The sequence below is a fragment of the Molossus molossus genome, unplaced genomic scaffold, assembly GCF_014108415.1.
Source record: "Molossus molossus isolate mMolMol1 unplaced genomic scaffold, mMolMol1.p scaffold_m16_p_12, whole genome shotgun sequence".
Lineage (NCBI taxonomy): Eukaryota > Metazoa > Chordata > Mammalia > Chiroptera > Molossidae > Molossus > Molossus molossus.
Genome location: NW_023425347.1, coordinates 64,036,608 through 64,060,322, shown reverse-complemented (window position 1 = coordinate 64,060,322; position 23,715 = coordinate 64,036,608). Strand labels below are relative to the sequence as shown.

Below are 23,715 nucleotides of genomic sequence, written 5' to 3'. Positions count from 1 at the left end.
ATGGTTCCCTTCCTCTATATTCAGAGCTGGAGGGTCAGATTTTTCTCATACCTCATCTCTCTGACCCACCCTTCTGTCTCTTCTACCTTAAAGGAGTGTGATTATATTGGGCCCACCAATAACCCACCCTATCTCAGTGTCCTTAACCTTAATCACATCTGCAAAGTCCCCCTTTCTATGTAAAGTAACATATTCACAGGTTCTAAGGATTAGGGCATGGCTGTCTTTAAGCACCATTATTTTACCTACCACAAGCCTTCCCATGCTATTTCGGGTTCTATGATCTTGTTCACTCTACTGCTGTGAATCCTGCTTCCTTGACTCATTAAGTTAAGACTCAGGATGAAAATTTGCCTCTTTGTGTGGTATTTCCTAGCCCCTTTGCCAGCTGAATTGACCTCTCTGCCCTTTTAGTCCTCCATGGGATTACCCCTTTAGTACTGTCTTAGGACCTGCAACATTTTCATACACTTTTTTCTTTAGTATCTTTTCCTGTGCTTAGACCTACCTGGAGCTCCTTGAGTACAGGGTTGCATATTGGTCAACGTTCCATCCTAATGTCTAGCACAGGGCCTGGTACATACCTAGCATTTGGTAATGTTTGTTAAATGTGTGAAAGACTACTTCGTGCAGGGAATTTGGCTTAATGTACTGGGATGCAGAAACCCCCTACCCTTAAACCCGGGGGACTTGACCTAGATCATAAGACCAGCCAGTGGCACTGCTTGCTTTAAAACATAAACTTCATGGAGCAAATAATGACTTTTTGCAGATCATTAACTTCCTTGATGTAGCTACTGACCAACTTGTGACCTTGGAGAAAGGTCATGGATCCTCACTTTTTCATCTGAATCAGGAGGAAGTAGAACTGTGTTATCACCAGAGGCAATAGTATAGGGTTAAAGCGTGCGCTCTGGGACCAAACTGCCTATGTTTGAAACCTGGCCATGCCTCTTACTTGCCCGGTCCTTCACAAGTTACTTAATTTCTTAGTTCTTTAGGTTCTTTACCTATAAAATGGGGAATCACAACAGCACCTACCTCCTAGGATTAAATGAGTTAAAATATATAAAGCATTTAGCACAGTGTTTAACTGTCATCATTGTTACCATGAAATTCCTTTTGTATCTAAAATTTATGATTTTTTCCTTGTTTTTTTCTTTTCTTTTTTTTTATGAATTTTTTAATTTATTTTTTTGTTACAGATATTTTACCTTTTTACCCTATTGGCACCCCCCACCCCACCCCACCTCCGCCCCGTCCCCAGCTTAGTTGTCCATGTCCATTGGTCAAGCATACATGCATATAAGTTCTGTGGTTTATCTCTTCCCACCCACCCCCACCCCCTCTTCTGAGGGATGTCAGTCTGTGCCCTACTTCCATGTTTCTGGGTCTACCGTATTCCTCAGACTGTTATGTTCATTATATTCCGTATATAAGTGAGATCGTGTGGTATTTGTCTTTTTCTGCTTGGCTTCTTTCACTTAGGATCATACTTTCCAGGTCCCTCCATGTCGTCTCAAAGGATGAGAGATCTTTCTTTCTTACCACTGCATAGTACTCCATTGTGTATATGTACCACAGCTTTTTGATCCATTCGTCTACTGGTGGACACTTGGGCTGTTTCCAGATCTTAGCTATTGTAAATAGTGCTGCTATGAACATGGGGGTACATATATTCTTCCTGATTGGTGTTTCAGGCTTCTTAGGGTATATTCCCAGCAGTGGGATCACTGGGTCAAATGGAAGTTCAATTTTTAATTTTTTGAGGTAGCACCATATTGTTTTCCATAGCGGCTGCACCAGTCTGCATTCCCACCAGCAGTGTATTAGAGTCCCCTTTTCTCCACACCCTCGCCAACACTTGTTGTTTGATGATTTGTTGATGGCGGCCATTCTGACAGGTGTGAGGTGATACCTCATTGTTGTTTTAATTTGTATCTCTCTGATGATTAGTGATGTTGAGCATTTCTTCATATGTCTTTTGGCCATTTGTATGTCCTGTTTGGAGAGGTGTCTATTCAGCTCCTCTGCCCATTTTTTAATTGGGTTCTTTGTCTTCCTTTTGTTGAGTTGTAGGAGCACTCTATATATATTGGAAATTAACCCCTTATCTGATACATCATTGGCAATGATGTTCTCCCATACAGTGGGTTGTCTTTCCATTTTGATGATTGTTTCTTTTGCTGTGCAGAAGCTTTTTAGTTTAATGTAGTCCCATGTGTTCATTTTCTCCTTTATTTCTGTTGCCTTAGGTGATGTATCAGTGAAAATTCTGCTCCGTATGATGTCCGAAATTTTGTTGCCTACATTTTCTTCTAGAATTTTTATGGATTCACAGGTCACATTTAAGTCTTTTATCTATTTTGAGTTTATTTTTGTGTATGGTGTAAGTTGATGGTCTAGTTTCATTTTTTTGCATGTAGCTGTCCAATTTTCCCAACCCCATTTATTAAAGAAGCTGTCTTTACTCCGCTGTATGCTCTTGCCACCTTTGTCAAATATTAATTGAGCATATTGCCTTGGGTCCATTTCTGGGTTTTCAGTTCTGTTCCACTGGTCTATATGCCTGTTCTTGTGCCAGTACCACGCTGTTTTGGTTACAGTCACTTTGTAGTATAACCTGATATCTGGTATTGTGATCCCACCTACTTTGTTCTTTTTTTTCAAGATTGCTGTGGCTATTCGGGGTCTTTTTTGGTTCCATATGAACTTTTGAAGTATTTGTTCTAGTTCTATGAAATATGTCATTGGTATTTTGATGGGGATTGCATTGAATCTATAGATTGCTTTGGGTAGTATGGACATTTTAATGATGTTAATTCTTCCAATCCATGAACAGGGTATGTGCTTCCACTTTTTTATATCTTCCTCTATTTCTTTTTTAAATGACCTGTAGTTTTCTGCAAATAGGTCCTTTACTTCTTTGGTTAAGTTTATTCCTAGGTATCGTAATTTTTTTGGCGCGATGGTAAATGGGATTGTTCTTTAAGTTTCTCTTTCTGTGAGTTCATCATTGGTGTACAAGAATGCCGTCGATTTCTTGACGTTATTTTTGTATCCTGCTACTTTGCCAAATTCATTTATTAAGTCTAGTAGATTTTTGATGGAGTCTTTAGGGTTTTCTATGTATAGTATCATGTCATCTGCAAATAATGACAGTTTCACTTCCTCCTTTCCAATTTGGATCCCTTTTATTTTTTCTTCATGTCTGATTGCTGTGGCTAAGACTTCCAGTACAATGTTAAATAAGAGTGGCAAAAGTGGACATTCCTGTCTTGTTCCTGTTCTTAATGGAAACGTTTTTAGTTTCTGTCCATTGAGTATGATGTTGGCTGTAGGTCTTTCATATATGGCCTTTATTATGTTGAGATATGATCCCTCTATTCCTACATTGCTGAGCGTTTTTATCAGAAATGGATGCTGGATTTTGTCAAATGCTTTTTCAGCATCTATTGATATGATCATGTGGTTTTTATTCTTCATTTTGTTTATGTGGTGTATCACGTTTATTGATTTGCGAATATTGTACCAGCCTTGCATCCCTGGAATGAATCCCACTTGGTCATGGTGAATAATTTTTTTGATGTATTTCTGGATCCGATTTGCTAGTATTTTGTTCAGGATTTTGGCATCTATGTTCATCAGGGATATTGGCCTGTAGTTTTCTTTCTTCGTAGTGTCTTTTTCTGGTTTTGGAATTAGAATTATGCTGGCCTCATAGAACGTGTTTGGAAGTCTTCCTTCTTCTTGAATTTTTTGAAATAGTTTGAGGAGAATGGGTGTTAGTTCTTTTTTGAATGTTCGGTAAAACTCCCCCGTGAAGCCATCTGGGCCTGGGCTTTTGTTTGCTGGGAGAGTCTTGATTACCTCTTCAATTTCCTTAGTTGTTATTGGTCTGTTCAAGTTTTCTATCTCTTCTGGGAATAGTTTTGAGAGACTGTGTGTTTCTAGAAATTTGTCCATTTCACTTAGATTGTCGAATTTGTTGCCATATAGTTGTTCATAGTAGTTGCTAATGATCTTTTGTATTTCCGTGGTGTTGGTTGTTACTTCTCCTCTTTCATTTCTTTTTTTTTTTTTTTTAATCCTCACCCGAGGACATTTTTGCATTTTTTGTTCAGACAGAGCGGGAGGGAGAGAGAGGAAGAGAGAGAGAGAGAAACATCGATGTGAAGGGACACCTCGAGTGGTTGCCACCCGCACGACCAACCAGGGCCGGGGACAAACTGCAACCGAGGTACGTGCGCTTAGAGGGAACCGAACCCGGGTCTCTCTCTACCGCAGGCCGACGCTCTAACCGCTGAGCCAAACCGGCCAGGGCTCCTCTTTCATTTCTGATTTTCTGTATTTGGGTTCTCTCTCTTTGTTTCTTGGTGAGTCTAAGGGTCCATCAATCTTGTTTATCTTTTCAAAAAAAACCAGCTCTTTGTTTCATTGATCCTTTGAATTGTTTTTTTGGTCTCTATGCCATTTATTTCTGCTCTGATCTTTACTATTTCCTTCCTTCTACTTGCTCTGGGGTTTTCTTTTTGTTTGCTTTCTAATTCTTTAAGTTGTGAGGTTAGACAGTCAATTAGAAATTTTTCTTGTTTTTTGAGGTAGGCCTGTAGTGCTATGAACTTCCCTCTCAGAACTGCTTTTGCTACATCCCATAGATTTTGTGTTGTTGTGTGTTCATTTTCATTGGTTTCCAGGAAGTTTTTAATTTCTTCCTTGATCTCCTCGGTGACCCATTCATTGTTTAGTAACATGCTATTTAGCCTCCATGTGTTGAAATGTCTTTGCATGTTCTTGTTGCAATTGATTTCTAGTTTCATGCCATTGTGATCTGAGAAGATGCTTGATATGATTTCAATCTTCTTGAACTTGTAGAGATTTAGTTTGTGTCCTATCATGTGGTCTATCTTTGAGAATGTCCCATGTGCACTTGAGAAGAATGTGAATTCTGTTGTTTTGGGGTGTAATTCTCTGTAGATATCTATTAAATCCATTTGGTCTAGTGCTTCATTTAGAGTCTCTGTTTCCTTGCTAATTTTTTGCCTAGAGGATCTATCCAGTGCTGTCAACGGGGTGTTGAAGTCCCCTGCTATGATTGTATTGTTGTCAATTTCTCCTTGAAAGTCCTCCAGAAGATTTTAAATATATTTTGGTGCTCCTATATTGGGTGCATATATGTTTATGAAGGTTATAACTTCCTGTTGGATAGATCCTTTCAATATTATGTAGTGGCCGTCTTTGTCTCTAGTTATGGTCTTCATTTTGAAATCTATTTTATCAGATATGAGAATTGCTACCCCAGCTTTTTTTTGCTTTCCATTTGCTTGGAAAATTTTTTTCCATCCCTTCACTTTCAACCTATGTGAGTCTTTGGTTGAGAGGTGGGTCTCTTGTAAACAACATATAGATGAGTCATGCGTTCTTATCCAATCAGCTACTCTGTGTCTTTTTATGGGAGCATTCAATTCATTTACGTTTAAGGTGATTATTGATATGTACTTATTTATTGCCATTTTTGTTTAGTGTGGTTCTATTTTTCTTCCCATTTCTACTGCTAATTACAGCAGTCCTTTTAACATTTCTTGCAGTGCTGGTTTGGTGCAAATGTATTCCCTTAGCCTTTTTTTGTCTGGGAAGCTCTTTATTTGATCTTCTATTTTGAATGATAGCCTTGCTGGGTAGAGTAGTCTTGGATTCAGATTCTTGTTTTTCATGACTTTGATTACTTCATGCCAGTCTCTTCTGGCCTGTAGTGTTTCTTGTGAGAAGTCAGCTGAGAGCCTTATGGGGTTCCCTTTGTAGGTAACCTGTTGCTTATCTCTTGCTGCTTTTATCCTTGTTTTTTCTAGAAGTTCCCTAGACCCCCTATATTTTTCTCTTTTCCTGCCCAGACTGCCTTTCCTGCTGTCACTCTTTTTTTTTGGAGACTCCTTCCTCTTGCTAACAAATCTTTATTTTTATTTTTATTTTATTTTTTATCCTCACCCGAGGATATTTTTCCATTTTTTGTACAGATAGAGTGGGAGGGAGAGAGAGGAAGGGAGAGAGAGAAAGAAACATCGACGTGAAGGGACACATCGAGTGGCTGCCACCCGCTCGACCAACCAGGGCCGGGGACAAACTGCAACCGAAGTACGTGCCCTTAGCGGGAACCGAACCCGGGTCTCTCCGGACCGCAGGCCGATGCTCTAACCGCTGAGCCAACTGGCCAGGGCGCTAACAAATCTTAATAAGCCTTGCCCTTCCTGGGATGGTTTCCTTGGTATTAGCAGAGCCTCCTGACCGGTCTGGATGTGGCTCCCGAGAAAGTAATCTGTGGGTGGTACTGTCCCCTGCAGGCCAGAAGCATTGACTCCACTGCTCTGGCCTGAGAGATGAAACCTTAAGCCCTACGGCCACCCCTCAAGTCCTGCGCTCTTCTGCTTTGGGAATACCAAGAAAGTGAACAACATTATCTCAACAGAGCCTTATTGAACACTCCCTGTGTTCTAGTCCCTAATAACATAGAAATACAGGGTGTTAGGGGTTAAGTGTGCAGGCCCTGGAGTCAGGCCACTTGTATTCAAATCCTGGCTTCCACACTTACTAGCTGTGAGACCTGGGGCATGTTACTTTGCTGACCTTCAGTTTCTTGTTTGTAAAAAGAGATGTAAAATAGTATTTAATTCATTTTTTAGTTATAAAAATTAGATGAGATAATTCATATAAAATCTGGAGTAGTGCCTGGCTGGTGTGGCTCAGTGGTTGAGTGTCGACCCATGCACCAAGAGGTCGCCGGTTCAATTTCCGGTCAGGGCACATGCCCAGGTTGTGGTTGTGGGCCAAATCCCCAATGAGGGGCATGCAGGAGGCGGCCAATCGGTGTTCTCTCATTGATGTTTCTAGCTCTCTCTCACTCTCCCTTCCTCTCTGTAAAATCAACAGAGGGGAAAAAAAATCTGGAGTGGTCAGCAGAAAGAATTCTTAGCAATGGGTAAGAATTAGAAGCTTTGGATCCCCAGTGCCTTTGGATTTAGTTTTACAGTATCATTCCATTATTTTGTTTGCAATTGTGTGATTTTACCAATCAACTGCATCTATATTCAAATGTTAGTACAAAACCAATTTAAAGCTAAATGTAAATTTTTATATTTAACTTTGATTCAGTTCAGCAAACATTTATTGATTATTCTGTCCTAGGCACTATTCTAAGAGCTGTTTTACAGATGTTTTTGAAGTTTATTTTTTTTATCCTCACCAGAGGACATTTGTGCATTCATCTTCAGACAGAGCATGAGGGAGAGAGGGAGGAAGAGAGAGAGCAGAAACATTGACATGAGAGAGACACATCAAGTGGCCGCCACCCACATGACCCCAACTAGAGCTGGGGACAAACTGCAACCGAGGTACGTGCCCTCAGCGGGAACTGAACCCGGGTCTCTCTGGTCCACAGGCTGACGCTCTAACCGCTGAGCCAAAGTGGCCAGGACTGTTTTTGCAGTTTAGAAGAGAAAGCGAGCACTTAAACATTCTAGGCAGAGGGAACAGTGAGCTAAGGCACAGAAATGTAAGAAGGCCAGACAGACTGAACCAAAACAAGGATGTGCAAGCTGCTCTTTAGGCTTGAACTTAGTACATAGAGAGAGAGAGAAAGGAGTAGGAGGGCTGGGTGTGAGGGGAGGGAGAAAAGAGGGTGATCTGGTGAGAAGTAAGGCCTGAACCAAGAGGTTCAGGTCATTCAGAGCTTGAATGCTATACTTTGAAATTAATCTGAGAGCCCTGGCCGGTTTGGCTCAGCGGTTAGAGCGTCGGCCTGCAATGCAGAGAGACCCGGGTTCGGTTCCCGCTAAGGGCGTGTACCTCGGTTGCAGTTTGTCCCCGGCCCTGGTTGGTCGTGCGGGTGGCAGCCACTCGATGTGTCCCTTTCACGTCGATGTTTCTCTCTCTCTCTCTCTCTGTTCCTCTCTCTCCCTCCCACTCTACCTGAACAAAAAATGGAAAAATGTCCTCGGGTGAAGATAAATAAATAAATAAAAAGAAATTAATTTGAGAGCAGTGGAGAGAGCCACTGAAGGGTTTTTGGTAAGGGAATGATATGATCAAATTGTGTTTTAAAATGTTATTTTTTACTTCAGTATAGAGGATAAATTAGAGAAGACCATACTGGGAACAAAGATTGGTTAGTAAATCATTGCAGTAGACCTGGGGAGACGTGATGAGGACCTGAATCAGGGCAGCAGGAAAAGGGAAAGATACAATAAATGTTAAAGAGTCTAACATGATGGGTGAATGGTGGTGTCATTGTGTGATAAGAAATACAGGAGGAGGCCCTGACTGGTTTGGCTCAGCGGTTAGAGCAATGGCCCACACACTGAAGGGTCATGGGTTTGATTCCCTGTCAGGGGGCATGTACCTGGGTTGCAGGTCTCTCTCACATTGATGTTTCTCTCTCTCTCTCTCTCTCTCTCTCTCTCTCTCTCTCTCTCTTTCTCTCTCTCTCTCCCTCCCTCCCTCCCTCCCTCCCTCCCTCCCTCCCTCCATCTTCGTCCTTCACTCCCTTTCTTCCACTTTATCTAAAAATCAGTGGGAGCCCTGCTGGTGTGGCTCAGTGGTTGAGCATTGACCCATGCCCCAAGAGGTCACCGGTTCGATTCCTGGTCAGGGCACATGCCCAGGTTGTGGGCCAAATCCCCAATGGGGGCAATGCAGAAGGTGGCGAGTTGATGTTCTCTCTCATCAATGTTTCTATCTCCCTCTCCCTCTCCCTTCCTCTCTCTAAAATCAATAAAGAAAAAAAATAAATAAAAATCAATGGGAAAATATCCTTGAGTGAGGATTAACAAAAATAAATAAATTAATGAATAAATAAATGAATAAATAAATAAATACAGGAGGAGGAACTGAGGGAAATAATAATGAATTACATTTTTCATTTTAGAAATGTTGAGTTAGAGGTGCTTGCAAAATAAGCATGCAGAGGGGACTAAATATTTGGGTCTTGTACTCAGTAAGATATATATATATATTTGGTAGTCATCTGCTTGCAGATAGTGGTTGGACCACAGGAATGGGTAGGATTACTCAGGGAAGACAGGCAGAGAAGAGAAGAGGCCAAGAACAACGCCCCAGCTGGGGTTCACAGATAAAGGTTGAGCAAGGCATATGCAGCCAGCAGAAGAGAGAGAAAAGGAAGAAGAGAACCAGTAACAGGTGGTGTCCCAAAAAGCAGCGAAAGAGAATATTTCCGAAGGAAGAATGCAGCAGTGTCAGATGCCATTGAAGGATCAAGTAACATGAGGATGGAGAAGGTCCATTGATTTGACAAGTAGAAGGACTCCAAGAGACTTTTGTCTTCAGTTCTGTATATAAAGCTGGATCTATAGTGCCTTTCTTGGGAGATAAAAGGATAAGGTGGGCAACACATAGAAGGATGTCTATTCCAAAGGAGCCTGAATGCACCTCTAGTAAAGCACAGCCTGCACTATTAGGATTGCTTACCAGTTGAGCCAACCCACAGGATTGTGAGCTGGACACACACAGTCCTACTGCTTAGAGAAGACCCATTAATAATTTCATTGTACATTCTTTTAGACTTTTTTCTCTGTATATAAACACATAAACACATATGTGTTTATATGTGTACACAAATATAATTTAAAAAACAAATATTGGTCCATACTGTGCATATTCTTCTGTGAACCTGTTTTTTCCCCACTTAACTGATTAAGTAAACATCTTTCTGTGTTACTACATGTTGAGCTATTCTAGTCTGCAATGACTGCAAAATATTTATTATTTGAATGGACTATAATTTACTTAACATAGTAGACCCTTAACAATGAGCTTCTAGGTTGTTTTAACTCTTCACTACCGCAAACAATACTGGAATGAATATTTTTGTACACACATCTTCTTTGCACACCTTGGCGCAAGGTGAGTGTAGGTTAAATTCCAGGGACTGTGTCTTTCTCATCTGTGTACTCTCAACACCAGACCTAAAAGTAGGTGTTTAGTAAAGTATTAAAATGCTCTAAATTTAGGTCTTGAGGTCCTCCAATGTCTTGTTTATCTTTGTATTTTTAGCATCTATAATAGGGACCAACAAAAATGTGCTTGCTGAATGAATAATTTCAAGGACATGGAGAACTGTACTCAGAAAAGGGAAGTATTGAGTAGTGACCAGCTTTTAAGTGATGTATTTCAGAACATCTCACTAAGCAGTTAGGAAGCACCTTGAGACATTTCTTACGATGCTCTGCTTTTCCCTCTTCCTCTCCTTGTGATGAATATTGATGTATTCCTTTCCCTGGGCAGTAGAAAGGCTAGATGAAATTTCTACACAGATAACTGGTTAGAGTGAGAAGTTAAAGACGCTTGTCTTCCCTTCAAAGTTACATTTCTTTTCACCTACAGAATGCTCTTCACAGAATCTTTTTTTTTTTAGTCCTTACCCAACAATATTTTTCTATTAATTTCTAGATAGAATGAAAGGGAGGGAGAGAGGGACAGAGAGAGAGAGAAACATTGATGTGGGAGAGAAACATCAGTTGGTTGCCTCCCACATGACCCCGACCAGGGCTGGGGATCGAACGTGCAACCCAGGTTTGTGCCCTTGACCAGGAATCAAACCTGTGACCCCCTCAGTCCACAGTCTGGTGCTTTAACTGCTGAGCCAAACCGGTCAGGGGATCTTCACAGAATCTTAACAGCAGGGACATTTTCTTGTTCAGCCCTGCATGACTAGTGCCTAGCATAGTACCTCCTCTACAAAGAGCGGGCCTTCAGCAAACGTGTGGAGAGTAAATAAATCTGTATTGGGCTGTTCAGTTGGCATACGCTGATAAACTTTCTAAATGGTTTTGACCATTTCCCCAAATTTAAATCTTTTTTCTGCTTCCCTTTTTTCATTGATGACTTTTTTTTTATTATATATTAAATTCTTGTATATAATAGGACCCATTCCTGAGCCTCATTTTTTTTATTCAATAGGTCTATTTTTTTGGTGCTAGTCCATATAATTTAAATTTTTGTTGCTTATAATAAGTTCTAATATTTTTTTTTTCAAATCTTTATTGTTTGATGTAAAATGTATTACAGATGTTCCACATTTTTCCCCCATTGACCCCCTCCTCCCCACTCCCACCCCCCTCCCACCTTTTCCCACACTATTGTCTGTGTCCATTGGTTATGCATATAAGTTCTTTGGTTTATTTCTTCCCACCCCCCCAACCCCTTTCCCTTTGAGGTTTGTCAGTCTAGCAATGAATTTGTGCTTCTTAATCCCTTCACCTTTTTCACCCATTCCCCCAACCCCCTTCCCAACTGGCAACCAACAAAATGTTCTCTGTATCTATGAGAATGTTTCTGTTCTTCCTGTTCATTTTGTTTGTAGATTCCATTGTTGATAGATATGTATTCATTGCCATTTTGTTTGTTCATACATTTTATCTTTTTCTTCAAAAAGACCCTTCATCATTTCATATAATAACGGTTTGGTAGTGATGAACTCCTTTAACTTTTTCTTGTCTGGGAAAGTTTTTATATGTCCATCGATTCTAAATGACAGCTTTGCAGGATAGAGTAATTTTGGTTGTAGGTTCTTGGTTTTCATCACTCTGAATATTTCTTGCCACTCCCTTCTGGCCTGCAAAGTTTCTTTTGAGAAATCAGCTGACAGCCTAATGGGAACCCCCTTGTAGGTAACTAGCTGCCTTTCTCTTGCTGCTTTTAAGATTCTCTCTTTGTCTTGAACCTTTTGCATTTGGATGATGATGTGTCTTGGTGTGGGCCTCTTGGGGTTCATCTTGTTTGGGACTCTGTGCTTCCTGGACTTGTATGTCTGTTTCCTTCACCAAGCTAGGAAAGTTTTCTGCCATTATTGTTTCAAACAGGTTTTCAATTTCTTGTTCTCTCTCTTCTCCTTCCGGCACCCCCAAGATGCGAATGTTGGCACGCTTGAAGTTGTCCCAGAGGCTCCTTACACTATCCTCATTTTTTTGGATTCTTTTTTCTTTTTGCTGTTCTGATTGGGGATTTTTTGCTTCCTTATATTTCAAATCGATGGTTTGCTCCTTGGATTTACATACTCTATTATTGAAGCTGTGTAAATTATTCTTTATTTCAGTTAATGCCTCCTTCAATTCTAACTGTGTATCCATGATTTCTAACTGGTCCTTTTTTATGCTCTTGAGGCCCTCCCTAAGTTCACTGAGGTTCTCACTAAGTTCATTGAGCATCCTTATAAGCAGTATTTTGAACTCAGTATCTGTTAGGTTGCTTATCTCCCTTTCGCTTAGTTCTTTTATTGGGGTTTTGTTCTGTTCTTTCATTTGGGACCTGTTTCTTTGTCTCCTCATTTTGGCTGCCTCCCTGTGTTTGTTTCTGTGTATTACTTAATGAGAGGTATGGGGCTCGCTGAGATCCGATGCTGCTTGTTTGAAAGAATTTAGGGAAAACCTGAAGCAGGATCCAAGACCGGCCAATCCTATGGTTAAGCAAGTGGCAACAGCTTGGGTGGGCTTGAAAGTTGTGTGGGGTGGGGCGGGGCCTCAGGGAGTCAGCAGGGTGGGGCTACCAGTGTGAGCCAGGTTGCTGGAGTCCCAGATATGGCTTCTGTCTGCCGCCCCCCCCCCCCCGGGAAGGGCTCACCAAAGGAACAAAGGCCTCTTACAGCACGTTTGTCCCCGAGGAAGCCCCCTCTCCAGCCCTCGCTTTAGTGCCAAACAGCTCAGTTCTTCCCTGTATGTCTCTGACGCCCCTCGAGCTGCCTCCCCTCCAAGCTTAGAGGGGGAGAGTCCGATAAGTCCGTGCGCGGGCCCTTTAGGGAGCTGCCTGGGGCTCCAGCTGCTTCAGCCTCCCTGAGCCTCAGTTCCTGCTGGATTTTCCAGCCAGAAGTTATGGGGACTTCTCTTCCTGGCACTGGAACCCTGAGCGGGGCACCTGGTGTGGGACGGGGACCCCTCAGTCCTCAGGAAGGACCTTCCCAGCCGCGGGAGCCTCCTGATTTTTATCCGCCACACGTGGGTGTGGGACCAGCCTGTCTCGCCGCTGCCGCCGCCCCTCCTACCAGTCTGGATGTAGCTGCTTTTTAAAAATTTCGTAGTTGTAGGACTTCCATTCAGCTTGATTTCAGGCGGTTTTGAATGATGGTTGTTCTGTAGTTTAGTTGTAACTTTGATGTGGTTGTGAGAGGACTTGATACCGCGTTTACCTACGCCACCATCTTGACCGGAAGTCAAGTTCTAATACCTTATAAGCCTGCTTATACCTGGTAATTCCTCTTTTTCAAATAGTATTTTAGGCTTTTGCCCATTTATATTTCTATAATAAGTCTAGAAATATTGGTTGTATTATAATATTTGTATTATAATACAAACAGCCTGTTGAGATTTTTATTGAGATTATAGTAAATCTACAAATTAACTTCAATATATTGGCATTCTTTTACTAATTTTCCATCATATAATATGGTATTTTTCTCCCTTCTTTATATATTTTAGTAAAAATATATCCTTCATATGGGCCTGTCATTCCACAACATTTATTGAACACCCACTTTCCTGATCCCTGCCTCCTGCCATGGTTGTTTGCTAGAGATACAGAGATGAACATGTCACAGCTCTTAGCCTCAAGGAGCTCTCTTTGGTGGACAAGAGAGATAACTTATCTAATTGCAATTATAATAATGATTGTGATGAACAAAGCTTAAGGTGCTAAGGAAGCACAGAGGAGGCATGCCAACCAAGACTAGGGGTATTACAGAAGACTTCCTAGAGGAGGGTCTCCATTGCTGAGTCTTAAAGACAGAATGGAAGTTGACCAGATTAAGGAGGAAGAAAGAGTAGTCCAGGTAGAAAGTATGTTTATTAAAAAATATGTTCAAAAGTAGAGACTTTCAAAATATGGAAGTGTTTTTAGAGCTACAAGTAAGTAGTTGGAGTATATTATGACAGTGGGATAGTAGCTGGAAATGAAGCTAGAAAGCAGATGGGAGGTGGCAGAAGATTGAAGGGACTTCTGTGACAAGGTAATGAATTTGCATATAGAATTTAAAGATTTAAGGGGAGCAATGAAATGGTCAGTTTTATGTTTTAGAAAAAATACCCCTGAAAGAGAAAATGATAAAGTTAAATAAAGACCACTCTGCCTATCGTAGAAGATGGCATTAAGGAATTCCAGACGTACCACATTTGGTAGTTTGGACTCAAAAGACTTTTTTGATCTATTGCAGTCATTGACTTTTGTAGAAATTAGGTCTATAGAATGCCCTATAGAATGTGCCATATTCTGGATGTTTGTTTCCTTATATTATAGCTTATTCCTCTGCCTCTCATATTTTCTATAAACTGGAAGTTAGGTAGCTTTGAATGAGCCGTTGGATTTTGGTTCATTTTTCCTTTGGGAGGAGGGTGCTACCTGTGTCTGATAGTCCCATTCTCAGGGATGCTGATTGATCAGTGGTTCAGGTGATGACAAGCTCATCCCTCCATTATAAATTTCCCCATCAACCTTTCATCAAATGAGTTCGTCTACTGATGATTATCACCTGAGTGAATTATTTTATTATGGGCTACAATTTTTTTAAAATTCTGTTAATCTTTTTATTATCAGCTGAATATAGAACATTCCCAAAAAGATAAGAAAAAAGCTTAATTCATTTTCTTTTGTTGTAATTTTTGGATTAAGGAGTTAGTACCTTAGTTCTGTTTTAAGTATCTATTGGTCATACTTCTATTTTATGACTTAATACACTGGCTAGTCCTGTGATTCTCCTTCAGTGATTATCTTGAAATCTGTCTTTGAGAAATGGTCTTCATTTGCACAAGAGCCTTAAAATCCTTAGGGATGTGAATTACTTTCTAAGTGCCATACACACATCAGTCCATGTAGTCCTGTACTTTTCAGAAGACAGAACAACCTTTCCTTTGGTTTCTCTTTTCTTGTTCCAGGTCACACTGTGAACAAGATGCGTAAACACTCAGATTCAGAAGTGGCTTGTCTTGCCAGAGAAGTTTACACTGAGTGGAGAACTTTCATTGAGAAACATGCAGATAGACCTTCCATTGAAGTTCGAAGTGATTCCAAAACTGAGGCACTTAGGAAAAATGCCCAGAAGTTACTTTCAGAAGCGTTGGAATTAGAGGTAATGCTCTGGTTGGAATGTTATTACTAGGTGTTCTCAGTTAAATGAGCCTCACATTTTCAGAATGAAGTTTCATAGTCTTAGTGCTGTGGCTTTAGTCTGCTTTTTCTTTAAGGGTTCTGGATTTGTAATCATTCTGGAAGACAATGTTGTAGAAAGGAACTAGCAAGACCTGGATTAAAACCCTGGCTCTAGTACGTACAAACTGTGGCATCTTAGGCAAATCCCTTAACATTTCTGAGACTTGATTTTTTTTATCAGTGAAATGATTATCATTCCTACACCTAAGGTTATTGGAAAGAGTAAATGGACTGTTTATGCCCTGGCCAGTTTGGCTCAGGGGTTAGAGCATAGGCCTGTGGACCAGAGAGGCCCGGGTTCGGTTCCCACTAAGGGCATGTACCTCCATTGCAGTTTGTCCCTGGCCCCGGTTAGGGTTGTGTGGGTGGCAACCACTCGATGTATCTCTCTCATATTGATATTCTCTCTCTCTCTCTCTCCCTCCTTCTCTCCCTCCCACTCTATTATCTCAAGATAAAGTGAGAAAAAAAAAATGTCCTCAGGTGAGGATTAAAAAAAAAAAAAAAAAGTACTCTTTATATAAAAGGATAGTATAGTGCCTGGTGATTAGAAGTCACTTAATGAATGTTGGCTCCTTCCATTTAAAATGTGTTCCCTTGCCTGGCTGGTGGGCTCAGTGGATTGAGTGTTGTCCCATGGACTGAGAGGTCCCGGTTCGATTCCCAGTCAGGACACATGCCTGGGTTTCAGTAGGGAGCATGCAGGAGGCAGCTGATCGATGTTTCTATCTCTCTCTCTCCCTCCCTCTCTAATAAAATCAATAAAAACATATTTTAAATAAATAAATACATAAATAAAATAAAATTTGTTTCCTTCCCACTGAAGCAAAAATTCTGGGATGGACTGTTGTGGAATATCAATGGCAAAATAAATAGCTGTCTATTGAAAATCTACTCCCTCATTTTTTATCCTCACTCATACCTTTGGTTCTAAAGCATATAATCAATTGGCTACACATAATTCTTGTCATCTTCATAGCCAACAAACAGTTTAGATGACAGTAGTGGTTAGAGGTACACATGCTAGGATTTTTGCTCATTAACAATAATATTAATTACCATCATCAAACAAATCTTATATGTCAATTTATAGTCTGGAAAAATCAGACATGTAACATCTACATTTTTGTTTCTTCTTAGGGTATCCCTATTAAAGTTTCCTTAAGAATAATTTAATAAGGAGAAACATCTGGAACAAAAGTAAATTAATAAAAAAAATAATTTAATATTATTAACAAAGGAAGCAATTCAAAAGTCTGATTTAAATGTTAGATCTGGTCCAGCTGGTGTGGCTCACTGGTTGAGCATCAACCCATGCACCAAGAGGTTGCTGGTTCAATTCCTGGTCAGGACACATGCCCAGATTGTGGGCCCAATCCCCAGTAAGGGGTATGCAGGAGGCGGCCAATCAATGTTCTCTCTCATTGGTATTTTCATCTCTCCCTCTCACTTTCTCTCTCTCTAAAATCAATAATGGAAAAACATTTTTTTAAAAATAAAAAAATGCTAAATCTGGCCCTGGCTGGTCTTGCTCAGTGGTTAGAGCACCGGCCCACACACCAAAGGGTTACAGGTTTGATTCTTGGCCCCTGGTTGGGGCCCATGCGGGAGGCAATCAATCAGCGTGTCTCTCTCACATCAGTGTTTTTCTCTTTCTCCCCTACTTTCCATTCTCTCTAAAAATCAATGGAAAAAATATCCTCAGGTGAGGAGTAACAAAAAATTAAATAAATGCTAGATCCGTTACTATATTTTCTGAAAAAAATTTTAACCTTTCTGTCTCAATTATGCATCACAAAAGAAGGGCGAATGGACTTACTATTTAGTTTTATAAAATATAGTTTTGAGTTTTTAAATACAAACTTATGATAGAAAATGAGAAAAAGGTAGAAAGGAAAAATAAGATCCTATTGAATTTACCATCCAGACATGATCTTGTTAACATTTTGGTGCATTTTCTGTTTGGTAAATTATTATAGCTTTTTAAATGAATGCTATAAAGTTGTGATTATTCCAGATTATTAAGAGCCAATTATATGCCAAATGTTCCATAAGATAGTTTTATTGATTATTTAAACAACATTGCAGAAAATTGACGATAATTTACATCTGTGTTGTCTTTTTCATCTTGATCAATATCAGTTAGTGTCATTTTGTATATCCTTTTCTCTCCATATATTTTTAAAATTTTTCTAATTTTTAATGTTATTTGATAGTTCAGCAAATTGCAGTGCTGTTAAGCTTGCTTTCCTCTTCCTAAAGGAAACTTTAATATGAATGTTAAATCCTTGGAAGAGAGAAAAAAATATGAAGATTTTAAGTCTAAACTTTCCAGAGTATTGATTAAACAACAAGACTTGCTATTTAGTATTTTAAATAAAGTTTATTTTTTAAATAAACCAAAATTATTACAGAAACATAGAGTGTGGGTATATAATATGTAGTTAATGTGGTGGTAAATTCCAGTTCCCTGTGGTATCTTTTTAAGTAAATTATAATAACGAAGCAATGCTTGTAAGGATTAATGAGCAGTTTGCCTACTATATTAAACTCCATAATAATTATCCTTTTAGTTTATCCATTAATTATCCTTTAAATGGCACATCAAGTGGTAAGCACTCAAGTGTTACAAAGCAAAGTTAAAAAAGTGATACATTCGTTATTGCTTTCCAACGTAATTGGAAAAAATATCAGATTAAGCATAGTTGAGTGGTTTTGTTCCCAAAGAGTAAATTTTAAAAATTAAAAATATGCATCTTACTCTCTTCCTTGGGGAAAAAAAAAATCAATCTGTTTTCCTTGCATAAACAATATTTGATCCTGTAATTTTATCAGTTTGCTATGTCAGAGAATTATAAACACTTTTGCATAAAAGTTAACTCTTAGCATCTATTATCATCTGAAACATTTTCATATTAGGGTAAATCAGTGACCCATCTAATCCAGTAGCGCGTCTTTGACAGTAACCAATGTTGAGTGCATTCAAATCAGACATCCTGTCTCCACAAATGTACTTTATCAGGCAGTAGTAAACCATTGGGTAAGTTATTGGCCCAATGACTAAAAAAACCTTTACAGTTTGATCCTAGCTTGTGTTTTTGCAGATCTACTTATTACATTTTTTTAGAAAAAAATGTTTTCATGTTACTTGTTTTGGTCATATTCTTTAGTAGTGAAAGCCACAGATGAGGAATATACACACACAGCCAAATGTATCTCTTTATTACTGTATAGATCTCGCTTTCCAGATTCGTGGACTGTTTCCTTGTTCTTGGAATAATGAAATAGATGAATAAAAACTCCATTGTTGAGACCCTGGCTCCATTCCTCTTTACTTTCTCCCTTCCGGAACTTCTTTGTTCTTTCCTATATTTTAGATCTTTCCTCATATGAACATTCCCTGTGGTGTCATTCTCTTACTTCCCCTTCCTCATTATCCACTCTCCTTCCTACCTCATGGCCTGTGATCATTTTCCTATTATGTCATTAAAAAAAAAATGAACCCGATTCTCAAAGTGAGCTTGTATCATTAAGAGTTATGAAACACTGGCTGGTTGGCCCAGTTGGTTGTCAGATGGTGCTAATGAGATCCAGGTCAGGGGTATGTCCCCATATGGGACTGTTAGTTTTTTCTTTGTTTAATGGCCTCAGACTGCACCTCTGGCTTTGACCAGCTCTTTCATAAATGTGTTTAAGTGGTCAAAAAGGAGTGTGGTTAGATAGGTACAAATCCAGTCATGCTCTATGTGCTAAAACTCACACAAAGTTTGCTTCCAGTGGGTATTCAAGTCAGCAAATGTTTTGTTCTACTACTGCTAGTACCTGGAGAGAATGCAGACACAAGTGAGTTGCATTCCCCACCTTAAGAGAGATTACTGTCTCCTGGCTGAGAGCCTGTAAATGATTAATAGAAGGCAAGATGAAATGTACCTGAAATAGTGGTACTAGCAAGTGGTGTAGACACACAAAAGACAAAATGTGAACTCTGATGGAATCTGGGAAGACTTTATGGACAAGATGGCAATTGAACTGGCATTTGCAAGAGGGTAGGATTTTGCTAACTAGAAAATATGTATAAAATAGAAACATATTTCATATCTGCTAAGTGTAGGATGTTATTAAAAGAACAGGAAAGGAAGGAGGTTACATAGGGAAAAAAAGGACATTTAACAAATAATTACTGAACCCTTACCATGTGCTAGTACCTATGCTAGGCATGAGAAATTTAGAAATGGATCCAACACAATATCATCCCTAGAGGGCTCACAAATAAACAGTTATAGTACAGTGTGGGAAGTTCTGCACTTAAGGTACGCATGTGAAGACCTTGTTCCCTTGCTTTTAAAGGGCTTACACTGGCCAGTTTAGAGCGTCAGCCCACGGACCAAAGATTCCCACAACGTACCTCGGTTGTGGTTTGGTTCCCTGCCCTGGTTGGGGTTGTGCAGGAGGCAACCAGTCGATGTGTCTTTTTCACGTGGATGTTTCTCTCTCTCCCTCTCCCACTCTGTCTCTCCCTCCCCTACTCTATCTGAAGATTGAGGAGCCTCTCTGGCAAATGTTGCTAAACAAATGCTGGACAGATAGTTAGCCACCCTTCTAGCCTAAAGTAATCTGCTATGAGGGCTGCCTCAGACCAGGGGCTAGTTCATTGCCCACCCAGGAGGCCATGAGAAGCTTGAGGAGTCTGGGTCCTGGAGAAGAGCCATGGCGCTGAGTTCACTCACTCTAGCACAGGCCTAGGTGATCAGTCAGTCATCAGGACCACAGACTTCCCTGAACATCTTTTGTCTCCTATAGCTAGGCAGATGTCTGGGCCTGGTTATTCATTCCCTGTCTCTTTCTCTTTCAGTCCTATTCTGCTCCCTGCTTGGTCCTTGTTTCTTCCAAGTTTCTTTTTTCTATTTGTTTTGGTCTGTCCCTTTTATTAGGATATTTTATCAAATGTCAGATGATCTTTTTTTATTTTTGGTGCATTTTTTTTCTTACATTTTAAAAAATAAATAGTAGTATATCCCCGGCTCGTGTGGCTCAGTTGGTTGGAGTGTCGTCCCATACCCCAGAAGGTCATGGGTTCTATTCAGAACACATACCTAGGTTTGCGGGTTTGATCCTTGGTCAGGGTGTGTATAGGAGGCAACCGATTGATGTTTCTCTCTCACATTGAGGTTTCTCTCTCTCTCTTTCTCCCTCTCCCTTTCTCTCTCTCTAAAATCAATGAAAAACATATCCTCAAGTGAGGATTAAAAATAGAGAAAGAAAGAAGTAGGAAATAAATAAAAAATAGCAAAAGTGTACAAAAATATATATACAGCTCAGTGAACTTATCACAAAGCGCATGCCTACTTTACCTAGCCAGATCTTATTCATTCTCCAGGTCTCAAGTTAAATTATCATTTCCTTCCAAAGCCAAACACTGCCCTCCTGGGTTGGGTCCTTTTGCTATAGCTCTGCACGCCAGCATGCATGCCTGTCCTCTTTCCTATACCCAGTACACTTGTAAGCCACATTTATTACCTGTTTCTTACTGGACTGTGTGCTCTCCATTGAGTCAAAGACTGCCAGCCCTTTTCACTGCTTTTCCTCTCCCCGAGCACAGAGCCTAGCACATAGTAAGTGCTGAAAAAATGTTTGAATGAAGGGAAAAAAGGACATGAAAGAGAAATGTGTGTCCTGTATTCAAGGAACTTACTCTCAGGAGAGACAGACAAAAAAAAAGGATCATTGTAATGTATTATGGTAATGGCTAAGGGAAGCTCAGGACATGTGGCAGCCCAAAGAAGAACTTTCAGTCCTCTGAGCTAGAATTTGTTGTTTTGCATTTTGCTTTGTAGCTGTTTTGACATAGAATAGGAATGTATTTCCTAGGGAAAATGCACCTGTGCAGTAGCATAGAGGTATGTGAAAGCAGCTTAGTGAGATCACGCTGGGCGGTGCTCAGGACTAGGGAGGGGAAAAAGCCCTGGAAAGAAAGGTAGGGCAGGGGGGCTCTCTGACCAGCAGCCCAACCTGGCCTGGATCCAGACCATGTGAACAAATTCTAAGACCTGTCCGACTTTGATTATGTCTGTGACCTCAGGAAGACCTGAGCCAGCCGCACCCCCCCCCCCCCCCGGTATTGCTCCAGGTCCCATCCCCAGGCCTGCTATGCTTAGCTGGCCCTGAAAGCATCTCTTCAAGCTCTACTGGTCTCTTAGAATGTTGAGGGGACAGTTAGTATAGTGAAAGGGAAGAAACATGAACTTTGGAGTCAGGGCTCCAGGCCAGAGTCCTAGCTCTGCCTCTTGGGAGTTGTAAGACTTTGAATTTTTCTTTACCTTTGAACCCATTTCCTCACCTGTAAAATGAGGTAATAGGAGTTTTGAGCATTAAATATGAAAAGTGATTATTAAATGTGATTTATAAACTGCTCTACACAAGTATTAGGATCCAGACCCAGTATTTCTGAAATGCAGTAAGGGGTTAAAAGGCACTTTTAAAACAAACCCCCCAAAAAGTATAAACTGTTACACTGATTTATTATCTTTGATCTTCGTTTCCTGGTTGGTAAAGTACAAGGCCCAGTACCCATTGCTTAGTTCAGGCCAGTTTCCTGTTATAATGGCAAATATTACCACCCGGCAGGGGTTGTGAATGAGGTCCCTGTCACAAAGCACATGGCCTTGTTCCTTAATTGCCAGGGTGGAATTAATTTGCTCTTCCTGTTTCTCTTGTGACAGGAAGTAGATGTCCTTGAATTTCATTTGATTAATGGGAGCCTCTGAGCATAGTGCTTCAGCCTCTCTTGTTTTTAATCCTTATGCAATGCAAGGCCCTAATTTGATAATTTTGCTGTTTTTTAGATGGATCACCTACTGGTTGAAAATATTGAGCGGGAAACGTTTCATCTCTGCTCCCGCCTCATTAATGGGCCATACCGGCGGACGGTGAGAGCCCTGGTCTTCACATTAAAGCACCAAGCTGCAATCCGGGCTCAGGTGAAGAACGGCTCGCTGCCAGTCGGCACGTTTGTACAGACCCACAAAAAATGACCTGAGGATGGTTCTAACCCTGGGCTGGGCAGAAAAGAAAATGTGCCCCTCTCTGTCATTCAAAGACTCTTTTGAGTTTGGGTGATGGCTGTTGCTGGCTGTGCTAAATTTTCCCATGGTGCCATTCCTTCAGACAGAGGATGCAGAGAGCCCTGGGAGACAGGCCTGCAGGAAATGCTTCATTAGCTGTAGTGCGCTGGTGCTGCCTAACAGCACGCACACGGGCTGTCACTAGGAAGCACTGTACGGTTGCCATCACCCAACACAGCAAAAGGTGACGGATTTCACTGTGAGTATGCCAAGGACACCTCTAAACTTCCCCCACGTCAGGCAAATGAAGTTACTACTTTATTTCGCCACCCTGCAGGTAACTGAAACTCAATTACTGCTGCTGCTCACTCTGTTCCGTCCCCCTGAGTTTAGATAGCTCTGGTGCCTCTCAGAACTCCCCTGTCTGTTCTCTTTGCTCTACCCCAGGGGTGAGCCTGCCAGAGCCAGCCAACTCCCCCTTCTTTCCAGAACTCACTTATCTGACCATTTCAGGTCTCCCTGGAAGACCTTCTGTGCTGGTCTCCGGAGCCCCCATGCTGAGGCTTCTAATGAAGAACTGGCCTGAAGCAGCCCTACACCTTGAGGTTTATTTGAATACATTGGCGCTCTTGGTTTAGGGTTCTGTAGAAGATACATAATGAAATTCTTATTGAAATGAATTACTGTAGTAGAAAAATTACATACATATATATTTTAAAATGAAATGCCTCTATATAGGTCTGCTTGAACAATTATGTAAATGATACTGGCTTTTTTAAAAGTAATAATAAACTGGGACTTTTCCCCTAAAACAAAAGATATGGCTTGTTTATTGAAAAGTGTTTGGGTTGAGAAAAAGTATAGTTGAAAATGAAGACTGACTGGAAAGAATTTGAGAGAGACAGCAAGACCCAAAGAAGGTTTTTTAGGTTAGGAGAGACTGGAGCATGTTTGTAAGCTGAAAAGAAGGAGCTAATAAAAAAGGAGAGATTTAAAATACAAAACAAAAGAGGGGATAGGTTAAAAAGCAAGGACAGAAAGGAAGGGACTAATGTTGTCTACCTTCTAAGTGCTGGCTAATTTATTAACATTTACATTGATCATTTTTTTTATCCTCACCTGAGAATATTTTTGCATTTAACTTCAGATAGAGCGGGAGGAAGAGAGGGGGAAAGAGAGAGAGAGAGAAACATCTATGTGAGAGAGACACATCGCGTGATTGCCACCCACACAACCCCAACCGGGGCTGGGGACAAACTGTAACCGAGGTACATGCCCTTAGCGGGAACTGGACCCAGGACTCTCTGGTCCGCGGGCCGACACTCTAAACCGCTCAGCCAAACCGGCTAGGGCAACATTTACATTGATCTTTATATAGTTCTTTAAAAGTCCTGTTTAATCCTCTCACCTGTTGTTGGTAGATATTGTTTCCGTTTTTTTAGATTTCTTCATT

General features: G+C 40.6%; 1 protein-coding gene across 2 annotated transcripts in view; it reads left to right on the top strand.

Annotated features, from left to right (window-relative positions):
- The window catches only part of TCEANC2 (transcription elongation factor A N-terminal and central domain containing 2), a 48,455-nt gene extending 25,408 nt beyond the window's left edge, over positions 1 to 23,047 (top strand). For both annotated transcript variants that reach the window (XM_036256163.1, XM_036256162.1), the window contains exons 4-5: positions 14,928 to 15,121; positions 22,044 to 23,047. In XM_036256163.1, coding sequence (XP_036112056.1) covers positions 14,928 to 15,121; positions 22,044 to 22,232 — 383 coding nt within the window. In that variant the 3' untranslated portion in view covers positions 22,233 to 23,047. The remainder of the gene's footprint in view (positions 1 to 14,927; positions 15,122 to 22,043) is intronic.
- The last annotated feature ends 668 nt before the right edge of the window (positions 23,048 to 23,715 follow it).